The 17,107-nt window shown below is 37.6% G+C and overlaps 2 protein-coding genes across 2 annotated transcripts; one reads left to right on the plus strand and one right to left on the minus strand.

Annotated features, from left to right (window-relative positions):
- Window positions 1-283: 283 nt before the first annotated feature.
- Window positions 284-8,505, minus strand: LOC307132412 (glutamate-rich protein 3-like; the record flags this gene model as incomplete). Its single annotated transcript, XM_079826705.1, has 12 exons — window positions 8,384-8,505; window positions 7,471-7,564; window positions 7,094-7,219; window positions 6,732-6,803; window positions 6,503-6,631; window positions 5,255-5,422; window positions 4,004-4,201; window positions 3,720-3,897; window positions 3,307-3,493; window positions 2,327-2,538; window positions 796-963; window positions 284-690 (listed from the first exon to the last, which is right to left on the minus strand). The coding sequence occupies exons 1-12, from the start codon at window positions 8,401-8,403 to the stop codon at window positions 284-286; spliced, it is 1,959 nt and encodes a 652-aa protein (XP_079682831.1). The 5' UTR covers window positions 8,404-8,505.
- Window positions 8,506-11,833: 3,328 nt separating this feature from the next.
- LOC307132183 (LIM/homeobox protein Lhx8) lies at window positions 11,834-17,107 on the plus strand (the record flags this gene model as incomplete). The annotated part of the gene is given in 9 exon segments (XM_079826350.1): window positions 11,834-11,845; window positions 11,849-11,935; window positions 11,937-12,002; window positions 12,756-12,896; window positions 13,023-13,144; window positions 13,226-13,446; window positions 16,399-16,499; window positions 16,686-16,781; window positions 16,937-17,107. Coding segments are annotated over 9 exon segments (1,017 nt in total).

The following is a 17,107-nucleotide window of genomic DNA, read 5'->3' on the forward strand; positions in this document are numbered from 1 at the left end:
AAGTTGCTAATTAGTTAAAGCTCAAGTGTGACATTTCTGTGCTAATGTGTAACTCAGCTTATTAAGTTGCGATAGGGGAAAATATTTTATCATCCAACAAATTACACTTCAGCTTTAATTAAAAAGTACGTGTGAAGTAACTAAACACTCTAAACACTATGTTCTTGCATCTTGCAGCAATCAAACAGTTTATTTGTGGATAAAAAACAGGCCCTTCAGTTCTGATGTTGAAAAAGCCAACATGCACAAACACAAAATGTCTGATGATGACAGGCACACAGCACTAGTTTCCATGCAGACACTCACCTCTCTCCGGCTCATTCTCTTGTGGCTTATCTTCAGGTTTGGCATCCTCCCCAGATTGCTCACCTTCAGTTCCCTCTTTCTTGTCTGTGTCTTCTGACATTTCCAGGTCGCTCTTCTTCATGCCATCCCCAGGACTATCCTGTGTCCCAGAGTCTTCCGCTGCAGCTTGAGGTAGTGTAATGTCGCTGGACTCTGTGACCTCTGTCTCCTCCGGTTTGGTCTCAGCTGTGTTGAGGTCTTCTCCTGCATGTAAGCTCTCCTCTGGAACCTTAGCAGTGGTGACTTCTTTGGTGTCCTCCACAATTTCTCTTTCACTGTTGTCGTTGTCACTGCTGGACAAGCTGGACGTTCGTCCAGATGAGACAGATGATGACCTTTTGACCTCTGAAGGAAGAAGACAAATAATCTATTAGGGTTTCAGAAAACAAACAATCCGTAATAGATGTTGGCAAATATTGTTGAAAAAATTGAGCACAAAGTAATACTAACTAGACATACTGGCGTCATCGCTTTCAGAATCGCTTTTCACTTCATTTATGTCATTTTCATCCCTAGTCTCTTTTTCTCCAGCATTGGCACCAGATGTCGTCTTTTCCTCTACTTCATCACCATCTTCAACAGGCCCTTCATCATCTGCCTCAAAGTCTTCCTCATAGTCTATAGGAGAGCATAGAATAAATACGGTCTAAACAATTCATTTAAAGATGCAATATTCTAATGTGCAGCAAAATATTGTTGAACTTATAAAGGGAAAGTGGCTGTAAGAAAAATGCTAAAGCATTGGAAATTCCCATTTCCACCATCAGGGCAATCCAAACAACTGTGGTGATGTTACGAATCTGCATGGTCTATATTGCCTTAAAGGGTTAGTTCACCCAAAAATGAAAATAATGTAATTTATTACTCACCGTCATGCCTTTATATTATAAACCAATGAGAATGTTTTTGGTGTGCCAAAAAAACTAAATAACGACTTATATAGGGATGGCCGATTTCAAAACACTGCTTCATGAAGCTTCGGAGCGTTATACATTTACATTTATGCATTTAGCAGAAGCTTTTATCCAAAGAGACTTACAACTGAGGAGTACAAGAAGCGATCCGTCATGAAGAGGCAACGAAACATAAAAAGTGCCTGAAGTACTAAGTTTTGGACATTACCCAGAGGAACACACGCTAGGGCAGGGAAGGAGTAGAGGAAAATAGAAGGAAAAGGATTTTGTTTTTCTTTTCAAGATGAAGTTAAGTGCTCACGGAAGAGGTGAGTTTTCAGCTGTCTTTTGAATGTTGTCAGTGATCCTGCAATTCGGATAGAGGTGGGAAGATCGTTCCACCAGCAGGGAACGGTGAATGTAAATGTTCTGGAGAGGGATTTTCTGCCTCTCAGTGATGGTACCACAAGCTGTTGCTCCTTAGCTGAGCAAAGGCTTCTGGTGGGGGTATAGACTCGTAGGAGCGAGTCAAAGTATGCAGGAGCTGAGATCATGATTCGATACGCTGATTCATAACACGCCGAAGCTTCATGAAGCAGTGTTTTGAAATCGGCCATCACTATATAAGTCGTTATTTCGTTTTTTTGGCGCACCAAAAATATTCTCGTCGCTTTATAATATTAATATTGATCCACTGTACTCACATGAATTGATTTTAAAATGTTTTTAGTACATTCATGGATATTGAGAGAGGAAATGTCATTGCTGGCTATGCAGGCCTCACTGAGCCATCGGATTTCAACAAAAATATCTTCATTTGAGTTCTTATGGGTGTGAAACGGCATGTGGGTGAATAATAAATTACATTCTTTTCATTTTGGGTTGAACTAACCCTTTAATGCATGTCTATATTGTGTGTCTATCTATATTGCCTTAATGCATGGCAAGGAGGATAGTTTGAGTGGCCAAAGATGATCACAGCTGGAGAATTGCAGAAATTAGCTGAGTCTTGAAGACAGAAAGCCTACATCACTACAAGTTGTTTCACAAATGTATTTGTTGTTGATTGTGTTTTTTGGAGTTTGTACCATCTTTGGTCTTTTTCTTCCCTGTTGTTTCTCCATTAAGCTCTGTCTCCATTTCCTGAGGTGTGTCAGGCACTGCGTTAGAATGTGTGTCTATGTCTTCTTCTACATCTGTGGCCTCCTTAGCATCAGGGGATTTGGAGGTGGGCAGCTCCTCTTTCACTCTTTTTTGAGGAGGGGTGGGTTTTTTATCCAAGCCCATGGCAATAATACACCTAAAGAATTACATCAGACAAAACCATAATGCATCATAATGGACCGAATATAAATAGGGTCATGATATAATAGGGAGTGTGTTATATAATGCTACAGTTCAAAAGTTTGTGCTCAGTACGTTTTTTAAAAATATTTTTGAAAGACGACTCTTATCCTCAAGGCTGCAGCTTAGTCAAAAATATTATAAAACATTTCTATTGTGAAATATTACAGGTGTAAAATAACTGTTTTCTATTTTAATAAATAAATATATATATATATTAAAATGTAATTTATTCCTGTGATTACAAATCTTAATTATCAGTAGCTATTACTCCAGTCTTCAGTGTCACATGATCTTTCAGAAATCCTTCTGATATGCCGATTATAAATGTTGAAAACTGCTTAATATTTTTGTGGGTACATGTTTAATAAGTTGTAAATTAGAATTGAATTAGAATAAATGTCTTTATTGTCACGTCCTTGCAGAATAAAAGTATTAATTTCTTTCTTTTTTTTAAATCGTACTGACCCCAAACTTTTGAATGGTAGTGCATATGTGTGTGTGATATAAATGTTTTTTCTATCACTAAACTTGATCCAAAATTATTATTATCCATACAATACAATGATCTAAGAGGGTTTAAACTTTATTTAAAAATGTAATACTTGTAGCTATTTTTCTTCCTCTTCAAAACTGTATAAAATTGTAAAACAAATACAGTTCTCATTTTGAAAGTATCTTCTTCATTTTAACATTAAACACTATAGAAATGTTTTATCATTACTTGTAGCAAGGAGAGGCTCCCTCCACACCGCAAAATCCAAAGTGTCCATGTCTGCCCCCGAGTCGAGTGCCTTTCCTGTGTTTGAACTCACAGCAGGAGCTGAGCCTATCCACTTGCAGGCCATTCAGGAAGAATGTAAGACTGAAGGGAAATCCTTGGTGACGTCTTGACACAAATTGGAACACTTCTACAAGTAAGGGTAGGCAAAAAAGTTCATTTTGATTAGATTTGATGAGTGGGTTTTAAAATCAAAGGGGAGATATATCACATAATATATGCATAATATATTCTAATATATGCAACACTTCCAGGTAAGAACCACTCATTATCAAAAGCCCCTAGATCAGTGGTGAAACTCAATGCATGGTGTCCTTAAGATATGAATTACAAAGCACATGTGTACAGGGACCTACCTCCCTCTGTCAGCTTCCCTTTGTAGACACAGAGGTTCTCTCCTCCACAGTGCTGCTGGAAGACCTTGACCTCATCTCTGAGGTCCATCAAATCATGGGACAGGTGAACACTCTTCCCAAAGTACACCATGCTTACTGACACTTTACTCTGGGCTGATGTCCTCTGGAGAGAAGACGGCTGCAGACAGATTAATAGCAGAATATATGTGAGCGAAGATTTATTTTAATAGCTATGTCAACCTTCATGTCCCTGGATACTCAGTAACTAGCTTCAACATACTGACCTCTGTAGCAGCTGTTGGTGCTGTAGTGGGTCTTAACTTTCGACCCCTGAGTGTCCCGTTTGCTCTCGGCCCTCTATCTTTTTTCTTCGTGAGGGGTGGCACAGGGGTCACATAGTTGTTAATGACAGGAAGACGGTAGGGCGAGATAGTGCTAGGGCCGTCTGTCATGGTCAAATGTCTCATGGCGTCTCTGTCCAGCTATAAAACAACCCAGAGAGATGAAAACGTTATTGCTCTGAGGTTGCTTGTTTATAGCCCTGGAGACCTATAGGAACTCTTATAGAGGTTTTTAGAAGAAACAAAGTTATATAAGAAATAAACAAACAAATTGTTAAATTAATTAAAAAAATATATATTATAAAATGAATGTGAATATCATAGCTTTTATGAGAATTTTTTATATTTAATATTAATATGTGACTTTTGATTTCATAGCCTTTAGTATGTTTTTTAAGAAGTCTCTTATCCTCAACAAGGCTGCATTTATTTAGTCAAAAATAAAGTTGTGTGGATTTAAAAATAAATAAATTATACATTATAACTATATTATTATAAATGTATTTCCTGTCACTTGAATGTGTCCTTGCTGAATTAAAGTATTAATTTAATGTTTTAAAATGAATGTTAATATCATAGCTTCGATAATTTTATGAGAAATATTTATATCTCTGACTTTTGATTTCACAGACTTTGGTATCTCTGCAAATCTGAGAACAATTTCAGACACTGTTGAGATCTTTTCTGAAACGCTAGGCGAAAACTGAGAAACTTTGCTCACCATTTATTCTTATTTCTCTCTAGAAGTAACAATCGAGATAAAAAAGACATATAATTTGTGATTTTTCTTTCCTACAGGAACACAAAATGTTGGTCTTCGATACTTCAGCTGAGCTGTATGCAAATGAGTAATATTGTTGTCTGAGCGTGATTTACGCTGTATTTGTAAGTGACACGTAGTGGCTCGATTTCACAGACAGGGCTTAGACTAAGCCAGGAATCAGGATTAGTTCAATTAGGCATTTAAGTAGCTTTTATAAACATGACTTAGAAAAAAACATTATTGGTGTGCATCTTGAGTCGAAACAATGGCACTGACATATTTTAAGATATGTCAGTGCAAGTTGCTTTGAGTTAAAACAGCACACACATGCATTTTAGTCTAGGACTAGCTTAAGCCTTGTCTGTGAAACCGGGGGAATGAGGGGTTTTATAAGCAAGCATGTAAGTATTAGGACCTCAGGATGGTCTCACCGTATAACTGAGGGGCTGATCGGTGTCATTAGAGGAGTCCCGGTCCGGGGGTCTGTGTCGAGGGGAGGTTCTCTTCAGAGAGGCTGTGGCACTGTTACTGTTCAGGGGCTTGAGTCGAACAGGCCTCTGCATCTTCCCTGGAGCCGTGTTAGGCCTTGAGGAACTCGGCTACAGGAGTAAGACAACTCACTTACCACATTTTAAATATGCTAAATAATAGAAAAGAGTAAAAAGTAGAAAGAGTTACTAATGTAACTCTTGTTATGCATTATATATATAAAACTCCCTTCACAAAATTGCATCAAAGAGGACCCGTTATGCTTTTTTTTACATTTTCAGCTTTCTTTAGTGTGTGATGTTGCTATTTAGGCATGAAAAGGGTCTGCAAAGTTACAAAGCACAAAGTCCATGCCAAAGGGAGATATTCTTTATATCAGTAAGCACTGTTTCTGAACTTCCTGAACCGCCTTGATTGTAGTGTTAAGTTTTCTTCTGGGAACATACATGTCACAATATTCCTCATTTAAATAATTCCCACCCAAGATATTACCGAAAAAAAGGAGCGGGGCCTGGTTGAGTTGCGTGTGTTGAAACGTGTTATGGCAAGGGACATTTCCGAAACACGCTCGAAGTGGTTGACCAATCAGAGCACACTACGCTTTTCATAAGGAGGGGCTTCATAGAGACAGGAACTGAACAGAGTGTTACTGACAGACTGGGGAAAGAGGTACTGCAATAATGCGAAATATGTGAAAGTTTTCATGAAAAACTATTCTATTGACCCCAAAAACAAAATCAAGACATTGTAAAATGACATAATATGGCCTTTTTAATTAAAAATTCAAGTAGTTTTTACTTAAATTTTAATATTTTTAAAAGTAGAAGTTAAACTAGTATAACTGAGATCTTAACATGTGGGTTTGAAAACAGGTATCTAGAGAAACCAGAGCAACAATAAAGCTCATGTGTCATCAAACTGCTGGAGCAGTAACTCTCCAGGCGCCTAAAACGTCAAAAGGCAAACATCCGTGATGGAAACCACCACATCACTTCATTTCATCTATCTATCTAGAATAAACATAAAGCAGATATAAAATTCATAATATCTTTTTGAAGTGGCAGCATTTAAATTAACAGCACATCACTAGGAGAAAAGTCATTTGTAATATAGAATTAAAGTGCACTATACTGTGGGTGGTAACTGTTAATTGTATGGTATGTAAACTGAAACTAATTTGGGCCACTCACAGATTCTGTTGACTCAGAATGCTCTCCCTCTGGCCCAGAATGCTGTGCGTGTGAGATCTTTGGCCCCGTTGGTGGCCGAGGTGACAGCATTAGCATTGGTTCATCTTCATATCTCCTGGAGCGCTCAGCCTAACATAAAGTGCAAAAAGTTGAATCACAAAATGTACTTTATTACAACGTCACCGAGGCCACTTTGAGTCTGAAAGGAGTTTTGTAAAAAATGACATGCCTTCAGTTTGTGGATTCGTTCCCTCCGTGCAAATTCCTCAAGTTTTCTCTTGATCTCGGTCTGATGAAGGCGCTGGATAAACAGTGGAAAAATGAAGTATCATGTAGAAAATACTTCTTTTTGCTTTAGTACAGGATCTATTTACATAATTTGTATCCATATTTGTACAATTATTATGTTATTTTACAAAGGTCTAGAACAGTGTGTCCCAGTTTTTGTCTTATGTACCTTTTAACTTGTATTATACAACGAGATTAATATACATCATATGTGAATATGATATTTTATTTTATTCACAACACAACGGTCTAGGGCTAATAGAGCTTCTGATAAAGCACCTGTGGACTGCATAATGCTCTCACCTCCATGTCTAGCACCTTGTGAAAGATGGCCTGAGCCAGACACTCTCTCACATGTCTCTGATGCGCTCGCTGGATCAGCTTGTGCCTGTACTCCTTATCAGGAACAATCCGTCCGCTCCGGGTGATCTGAAGCACATGCACCTGCATTCAATGACTGAAGCATCTGATCTTGTAAAACATAAAAGTGCTTTTCCTTTCATCCTTTAACAAGCGATCATTATGAGAATGCTAATTATTTTAAACTTATATACCAGAGTGATTCATATATGAGATGATGTTAGTTTGTAAATATTGTAACTTCTCAGAATGATCAAATCTCTAGGTTAATCCCAATGAATATACATAACATCATTATTTTCCTCGCTTGGCTATCTTACCAGCCCAACTTTCTGAAGATGTCTTCGTATTCTCACATTGTTGAAGTATCCAGTCAGATGTTTGTCAGTTAGGCTATTGTAAGCTGAAAGAAGACTACATAGACAAAGACTTTATCAACAATGTATAAAAAAATCTCCCAGTAGAAACCAGCCTTCTACCCGGCACATTAAAACATACATATAACTCATCCCAGGCATCGTGGAGTTGCAATGTAAGGACGGGCCTGACCAGGCTGATGGAATGATTCAGTGATCCTCAAGGCCAACAGTGCCAAGGATTTCAGCTCGAGGTGAACGCTCTACATCTGTGTCAAGTGTAGTCTTGGAAATGCTCGACTGTTTGTCTGCCTGGCTTTTTCCGATACAGATTTGATTTCCCTGAGCGTTTGTAAAGAAGACAACACAACCTGTACACCAATCCTCAGGCCAGGTAGATACCATTACCGGTGTCTGGTTTCTGTTGGAATTGAGTGTGGATGGATAGCACACTTAACCCATGGCCCCCCACTGAATACATATCTCTCTCTAAAATTGCTCAGAAATAAAACATGATGTATGTGCAAAACAGCCTCGACATATGGGATACATCTAATTAGACTTAAATCTAATGAATTGTCTTAATTATCATTTTAGACATATGTTTAGTAGACAGTTTAGTTAGATATGTGAGGTATGTTCAACAATATTGCCTGTCTTTGCGGAGTGGTTGATCTATTGCTGTTGTTCCATCTCCACAGTAACAAGAACATTTTGTCATATAGTGTCAAGCCATAAAAATAAAGCTTAAAATTCTTAATTATTATGCCTATTGAGTGGTAACGCAAAAGGCAGTCTACGACAGGACAGCTAAAGCATTTAATAGTACATTTCAGTCAACACTGCAACTTGGTCTAGCTTATTTAACGTTACTCACCCTGGGTTTAGATGACTCATTTTGTCGGCGCGTAGTGATCTTTGATATGAATAAAGCAATGAAGGGATGATATTAGAGCTTTCTCTAATCCAAGGGGCATTAAAACTATGTGTGCATCCCGTCTGCCCAGCTCTGAACACTCAACACCTTTCCCCGTGCGCGGCGGAACTGATGACAGCCTGCGTTGCCAAGGTGAAGCACGTGACGATGCCAATAACTCTACGCATGTTTAAATGCGATATTATAATACATACATTTAAGTTCATATCGATACGTATAAAAGTCATGTGGACGTGGAAATACATCTGTAATGTCAATAAAATACAGGGCTGATTGAAAAGTTGAACAATGAAAAATCATTATGGCATGTATTGTGTGGCTATGTAACACATCGCGTTTGTCAGATGTTATGGTTTTGTAGATTTTTTATTAGACCTAACGTGAGGATAATTCATGTAGGTCAGGTTTCAATGAGCGTTAAGGCTGTACATTGACGCCCTCTAGTGTTTTCACTGGAGATTGTCTGACGAGAGAGAGAGAGAGAGAGAGAGAGAGAGAGAGAGAGAGAGAGAGAGAGAGAGAGAGAGAGAGAGAGAGAGAGAGAGAGAGAGAGAGAGAGAGAGAGAGAGAGAGAGAGAGAGAGAGAGAGAGAGAGAGAGACTGACATAATTTACACTGGAGATTGTCTGACGAGAGAGAGAGAGAGAGAGAGAGAGAGAGAGAGAGAGAGAGAGAGAGAGAGAGAGAGAGAGAGAGAGAGAGAGAGAGAGAGAGAGAGAGAGAGAGAGACTGACATAATTTACACTGGAGATTGTCTGACGAGAGAGAGAGAGAGAGAGATGAGAGAGAGAGAGAGAGAGAGAGAGAGAGAGAGAGAGAGAGAGAGAGAGAGAGAGAGAGAGAGAGAGAGAGAGAGAGAGGAGAGAGAGAGAGAGAGAGAGAGAGAGAGAGAGAGAGAGAGAGAGAGAGAGAGACTGACATAATTTACATAATGCAGAGACATAATTTCCAACATTTTGGCCTTTCGTTCTTGAAAAAACAAACCAAAAAAAGGATAATTTCTTTTTCGTGGTATTTTTTATGCTCTTTTCTTTTTTAATTATTTATTCTATTTCCATGTTCCATGTAGGCTAGAGGATCTTACTTTTGTTCTGTGAAGGGATGTTTGTGTGACAAAAAAAAATTTGAAGTAGAAGTGAATCAACTTTACTTACTGACATGGAAAATCGTTCATCAGGTTGCATGACAAAAATTGTATGCATTTTCCTAGATTAGCCTACACGAAGTAGCCTACTCTCGTATTCCAAATTACTTATTAAATTTCACCTAGCCTACATTTTTCTAACTGTACCACAGAAAATATGAGCACGCTGCACTGTAAAAAAAATCAGGTCTCCAATTGAAAATTTTCAAGTGACCGATCACACATTTTTCAGTTGGCCAAATTGAATTTCTGTGAATTGATGCAATTTAATTCACAGACATTGTCACTTGACAATTTTCAATTGGAGACCTGATTTTTTTTTACAGTGTGTCTGTGCTTTTTTATTATTGGTTTTGATCGTCTATCGATGCATCACATCCTTATAAAACATGGAAACTGTATGTGTGTGTAGCTGGAATTCCCCATGTTATGGGGAACAAATGGAATTTTTGGTCCAGGTTATAAATCCCACTAAATGAAGTGTTTCGATATTCTAAAAATGCAGAAAGTTTTCTGTGAGGTTTAGGGGTTAGTGTCGGGGGATAGTTTGTACAGTATAAAAATCATTACGTCTATGGAAATTCCCCATAAAATATGGAAACCAGTATGATTGTGTGTGTGTGTGTAAGTGTGTGTGTGGTCGAGGTATACCCTGCATTATGGGGACAAAATGTCCCCACAAATATGGCAATATCCAAAATCCCTTGGACATTTTTTGGTCCCCATGAGGAAAAGACCTCATAAATCAGACTAAATTATGTTTTTTGAAAATGTAAAAATGCATAACATTTTCTGTGATGGGTAGTAGGCTTTGGGAGTAGGGTTATGGGATAGAATATACAGTTTGTATAAAAATCATTATGTCCGTGGACGGTCCCCATAAAACATGAAAACACAACGTGTGTCGTGTGTGTGTGAGGTGGATGGCATCTGTGGGATTGTCGCAGTGTTTGGGTGTGTATGGGTGGCACTGCAGCAAGAGCAATCAGTGTTAGATTGGACATTTATGCTGTGATTGTGGAGAAGGCAATCACTCCCTGATTAGGGCATTTTTCCACAAATCTCTGATTGGACAGACAGACACTGCAGTCCTGAAGAAATCACAACACCCCTTGACTCAAAACACGCGGGCTGAAGGCCTCATCACAGCGCACAGACAAGAATTTCCACTGGCACACTTTCTTAAAGAAGTATATAAATAATAATACAAAAACATTAAAAAAATTGTCACTCAAAATGCAATATCTTAAAACAATAAACTTTCCAGGCCTCTCAAACAAAATCAATACGAAAAGAAAACGGATGCCAATGTCAAACCCACAACAGACAAATGAAAATATATATTTTTTGTATTATTATAGTTTTCATCTTCTGTTTAAACGCCTACACGATCAAGTAAAGAGAACTCAGTCATTATAGGCACAATTGCTGAAGTTTCGTTCAAATTAATAAAAAGAGACCCCATAAAATGTATAGGATTTTACAAACGAACAGATAATCCTCCCTCCGAAAATAAATAATAGTAAGAAATAATAAGTAGGCTATTTATTATGTTATATTATTTTACAATATTGGCATTCAAATAATATTTTTTTTTTTAAAACATATCCTAAAAACTGTAGGTTTCGCGACACCAACTGTCATTTGGTACATAAAGAGTTTAAATTACATAGCGTAGGCTACAATTAAAATTAAAACACTCATTTTCAGTTCCCGGAAATTGCTTTAGGCCAAACGCCTTTTGTTTACACCTAGCATGAACAAATAGCTAAATAACGACAAAGCGCTTTACGCGTCATAATGATACTTTTTTTTTTTTTTTTTTCCCTGTGTGATGTGTTCCGTGCACAGTTCGGAAGAAATATTTCCAACATTTCCCATAAATTATACCAGAATAAGAAAAGAACCCGCCTTTAAATCGCGGCAATTAAGTGTCAAGAGTTTAATGAGACCTCTTCACCTTTGGGTCGCTCTGGTTGCGCGTTTGTGCCAAACGTGTGCTTTTAATTGCTGTTATTAAATAAATCAATTCTCTTCTTCCACTGATTCTTCAGAGGTTTTGACTGGCATTCGTAATTGATACGTTTGGGGTTAAGGCATTATGTGTAAACCGTTTCCGAATCCCATAATGCTGATTTCAAGTACATAATACATGCACAGACAACCATTAGTCGGACGTGTTTTAATAATGACTGAAATTCTTGAAGTCTAAATGTAGTTTTGGCAGGCTAATCGTTGCGGTTGTCATGGTGAAGAGATGAGTGGTTGATGTTTATGGGATGGAGCGCGTACATTTAAAGGCAGTTTCAGTGGGGACTTCGGAAATCCGGAGCGCATTCACCAGTCATCATGTCTACGGGTCGCAGTGAGGATTTTACCAACAAGTGCAGAGAAGTTACAAGCGATGTCTGTATGGTAAATATATTTACAGCCTATATATTTTGCTTGGCCATAACCCGAAGCCATCGATAAACCATGAATGTTTTTCAGTCAGTGATATAGTTAGGCAACTAACGTTATAATGTAGAGGGACATATTTTTGGTCCATTGAGGTTAATCTCTCGACACTCGCAAACTGTATTTTGGCGGCCTTAAAAACTTAATATACTTTTAAAGTGTTTTTAACAGGTGTGTGATATACGTGTGATATGAAAACAACAATAACCCGTTAAATAATGACAATAACCTACCTGTGCTTTGCTGGTGTAACGCAATAATAAGGGCACGAGCTCGTTATGGTCACCTCAAGCGAACGGGATTAACTTGTATTTGTTTTGGCGGGCGAAATGCAATTTTTTTTTTCGTTTCTGAAATATTGATAGAAAAGGCTATTAGGCTAAACCATAAACCTAAGCACCTACATTTGATATGCGCATTAAAATTACATTCACAGAAGTACACTATTTAAATAGCCTATACTTTTCAATTGTTAACCAATAACATTTGCTGTACACTGAAAATATATGATCAATAAGTTGACACGTTTTTTTACATTGCTTTAATCAAAATAAGTTAAGCAATTTTCAACGTTTTATTTATAGAAATTATACAAGATTCAATTTTTTTTATTTAGTTAGTTTAATGTAATCTAAGTTGAAATTACTTTCAAAAATTTAAGGTAGCGATTTTTTTAGTGTATGTTTGAAAATATAATTTCTGATTCTACAGAGTTCATCAGAAATTGTGAATGGCCGATTAGATCCGGCTTCTCCATCTGCTTTACCCCAAGCAATTTCATCGGATGCTTTCCAAGACAAAGTTGTTTGCACGGGGTGTAGAGATGATATCCTAGATAGATATCTCCTTAAGGTGAGAAGGATTTTTGTCCCTTTAAAAATATGTATTCATTGCATTGACCATTTTTAAATGCTGCATGATTCTAATGTTGATCCTAATGTAATGTAATTTCTTACAACTGGTAATTGTTGAATGCAGGTAAATGATTTGTGCTGGCATGTGCGATGCCTTTCGTGCAGTGTGTGCCAAACCACTCTGAGCGGACACACAACCTGCTATGTTAGAGGGCGAGAGGTCTTCTGCAAACTAGATTACTTCAGGTACTTCTAAAGATGTACAGCATACAAGATGTTTCAGTATGTATTTAACCTAATCCAAACATAATTATGCTTGTTTGACAGGAGGTATCGGACATGGTGCTCGTGCTGTGGGGAAACGGTTCACTCCACGGACTGGGTACGCAGGGCGAAGGGAAACGTTTACCACCTGGCATGCTTCTCGTGCTTCTCCTGTAAGAGGCAGCTGTCCACAGGCGACGAGTTTGCTTTGGTTGGGCAAAAATTGTTGTGTCGAATCCATTACGACAGCATGCAGGACAAACTCAAAGGGGCCTCTGAAAAAGGTGAGTTGAGAGTCCTGCATGCACACAGGGGACATACTTTAAAACCCTATAAAGCCTACGGCCATGTTTGATACGCACATTTCTAAATAGGGATGCACCCATACCGATACCAGTACAGGTATCGGGCCTGATACCAAGCTCATGTACTTGTACTAGTAAAAATACCCCCGATACCAAAGACCGATACCTCAAGTGACGTAACTGACAGAATTTTCCATGCACAGAGACACCGGTGGCAGCAGTAGCAGACACAATGTCAGCCTCAGGGGTATGGAAGTACTTCAAAATTAATAACAGGGCCCGACATTAACGCTTGTCCGCTTGCCCGGGACAAGTGGATTTTTGAAGGGGCATGTGAAAGACAATTTTACTTGCCCGACCGGACAAGCTGATTAAAACGTCAATAACAAAAAATAACTAGGGAATCATTAAAATGCAAGAATGATTCTGCATTCATTAATGTAAGTTGCGATTGACAGTGGATAATAATATATAATGTATAATGAGCGGACGGTAACAAGGTTGTGCTGTTGACGCTCGCGCAGCCTCTAGAGTAGAAATCGAAACAAATGTGCCCCGCTCACACAGAGAAACTCAGTTAACACATTGCAGTAAAAATGTAGAAATGTGGAGTTTATTTATATTTAAAACATATGATACAGTTGCAACGTCACATTATCAAGAGTGCTGTTTTCCTGAATACCATCACGATTGAAAACGTGACACTGATTTAATATGACAGTTCCATAAACAATTATTAAATTTTAGTGTTAATTTGAGTGTTTTGGTTCTATTACGGCAGCGAAAATATTTCCAAGATCACATCAGAAACAACGCATCTCACAGCAACAATGTGTTACTGAATGATTCAACGTTTGGAATCGGTTGAATCAAAGATTCGATGGCCTATTCATAAACGACTGCCTCATTCCTGAACGAATCAGCCGTTTGAACGAATCGACTCAATGATTCACTCATTAAGACCTGCGCCACCTACTGGCAGTTTAGATTCACGTTTAAGCATTCTTTCCAACATTTCTTATTTGTATATTAAAAAAATATTTAAAAAAATCTCATAACATTATTTAATGCAGTTGTAATTTTTCAGTGTAAATTATTTAATTTGATTGGTAACAACACTATAGTGTCTTCTAATTTAATTTATTGATAAAATTTAAGAATATAAAAGGAAAGCTGAAGCATAGCCTATATTTAATAAGATTAGGGGGAAAATGCCCTTTATAAAAAGGTAAAAATATCACATATATGCAGATTTAAATACGTCAAAGCTGATTGAACGCTGGTGAGAATATTTCTTCAAAATAAATTATATTTAGCTACAACACACAAAAAAAATTTTTTCCGGACAAGCACATTTTTTACTCGGACAAGTGAATGACAGATTTACTTGTCCGAAGGACAAGCAAGTGAACAGACTTAATGTCGAGCCCTGAACGACAACAACCCACACATTGCAAACTGCATGTTTTTATAATGACAATGGCAATTATGCCCTTCGTAGGTTATTGGACACTGAAATTTGTGATAAGCACATACAAATTATACTTTTTTCATTCAAGTAATAATAAAGAAGCTGTCCTACATTCATTAGTCTCACTGTGTTGTACTTGGAAAACTGCCACATCACCAAGAGAAGAAAAAGAAAAAGAAATGTATAGGTATCGTATCGGCGAGTACCAGAAAAAAAATATTGGTACTCGTACTCGGTCCTTAAAAAAAATGGTATCGGTGCATCCCTACCTCTAAATTATCAACATGATCAAAACGTTGCAGAAAAAACTGTTGTACACAATCTACTACATGCCTTCTGTCGTCTGATTGATAATTTATACTTTTCTAGCAAGTTAAAGGTCTTTTAGTATAATTCTAAAAAAGTCCATCTTCAGGTTGTGGTGCATGTGTCTTTTTCCTGTGAAATCTTGTTTAATGATTTTTATAAAGTAAGCATAAGAATCCATGTTAAACTTGCTGGACTGAAGCAACTAAGGTTAACTTAGAAAAATCATGCTAAAATGCGACTATAATGCTGTACATCAGGCTTTTGAGGAAAGTTTGTATATGTCGCAATCATCATTGTATTGCATTGCTTTTTGCCCCTGACAATAGTTGTTGAGTTTTGATTATAAAAAAATATAATTTGACTTAGAAATCGTATTAGGAAATACAGCCCATCAAGTATTGATTAACTATAATTAACTATAGACCCGATATAGTTAGAAATAACTTGCAAGATGTATGATATTCCATCATGTAAGCAAAGTCAACAGTGATTACAAGGTGTTTGTTTCATTTCTTTGACATGTTATCTAATTGATGACTAGTCTTTTCTTGGGCTATGGTTAGACACCTATACAATTTTCACGGACAGCCCAAATTTTGCCTTCTTTTAGCCTAGACGTCAGGGCTGTGTTTGGACGGCTATTAGATACCTTTTAAATGCAAAATTGCCTGCTGGGAGAGTGACAACTGATATTTATAAGCATTTTATACAAGTAGTCTGCTATACTGTTATAAAGATCCAGTTGATTTTCATTACAAACTATCAGAATTTCATTTTATTTGGCCGTATAAATATGAGCAACTGCACCAAATCGCATATTTTTGCTCAGTTTTGGCCCCTGAATAAAAATTTGGCATTTTTTCCTCTTCGTGTATGAGCCATTAAAGCCTAATGTATCAAATAAGACACATACAGTATGAAAACCTTTTTTAGATTTTGTCTAAAGGTTCAGTAAACTGTTCCATTTAAAAAATTATATTCCTCGCTGTTATTTATTTTAAACTAGACATGATTTGCATAGACCAAGACATCTTAGGGAAAAAGACGTTGTTTGGTTTTGATAGATGTGCTTCTGTTTTTGTTTTCTAGTTTGTTGCATGCTCAGTCTGAAAACATAATTACGCTTATGCTTTACCTTTTTATTATTCCAGGCAAAACCATTTGTCCTGATGGTGAGTTGCCTATAGGTTGTGAGATAAATCAAAAGGCATCAAAAAGAGCACGTACCAGTTTTACTTCAGACCAGCTACAGGTAAACTAAATCACCACTCTCGCTGTTCAATATGTCCCACATACTTCTCTGGTTTGAAATGAGACTCATATTAAAATGTGTTCAATGAAAGCAATAATGGATCCCTGCTATGTTGTACTTTGTACAGATTTCCCATTCCCGTACGGACTCTGATCCTGCTGACACTATTTTGTTTGTGGCTTGCAGGTAATGCAGGCTCAGTTTGCTCAGGACAATAACCCAGACGCACAGACACTTCAGAGGCTTGCTGAACAGACTGGGCTTACCCGACGCGTCATTCAGGTTACATTTCCTTAGCAATTTCTAAAGTGCCTAAATTGAGCTGTTATAAATTTCTAACTTAAAAGAGTTACCATTTACTATTTGCTACCGTATGTGGCAACAGAAGACAATGCGTCTGTTGTCGAAGTAATTTCTTCAATTTATTTTCTGGTCAGGTGTGGTTTCAAAACTGTCGTGCCCGTCATAAGAAGCACATCTCTACCCCTCATTCAGGAATATCGGCAGGAGGTCTGTCGTCACTCCGGGTGGTTCCCAACATAAATGATTATACAGACACGTCCATGTTTACAGCCTTACACAGCATCTGCATCGATGGTAAGATTTGA

The sequence above is a fragment of the Gobio gobio genome (assembly GCF_949357685.1).
Source record: "Gobio gobio genome assembly, chromosome: 10".
Classification (NCBI taxonomy): domain Eukaryota; kingdom Metazoa; phylum Chordata; class Actinopteri; order Cypriniformes; family Gobionidae; genus Gobio; species Gobio gobio.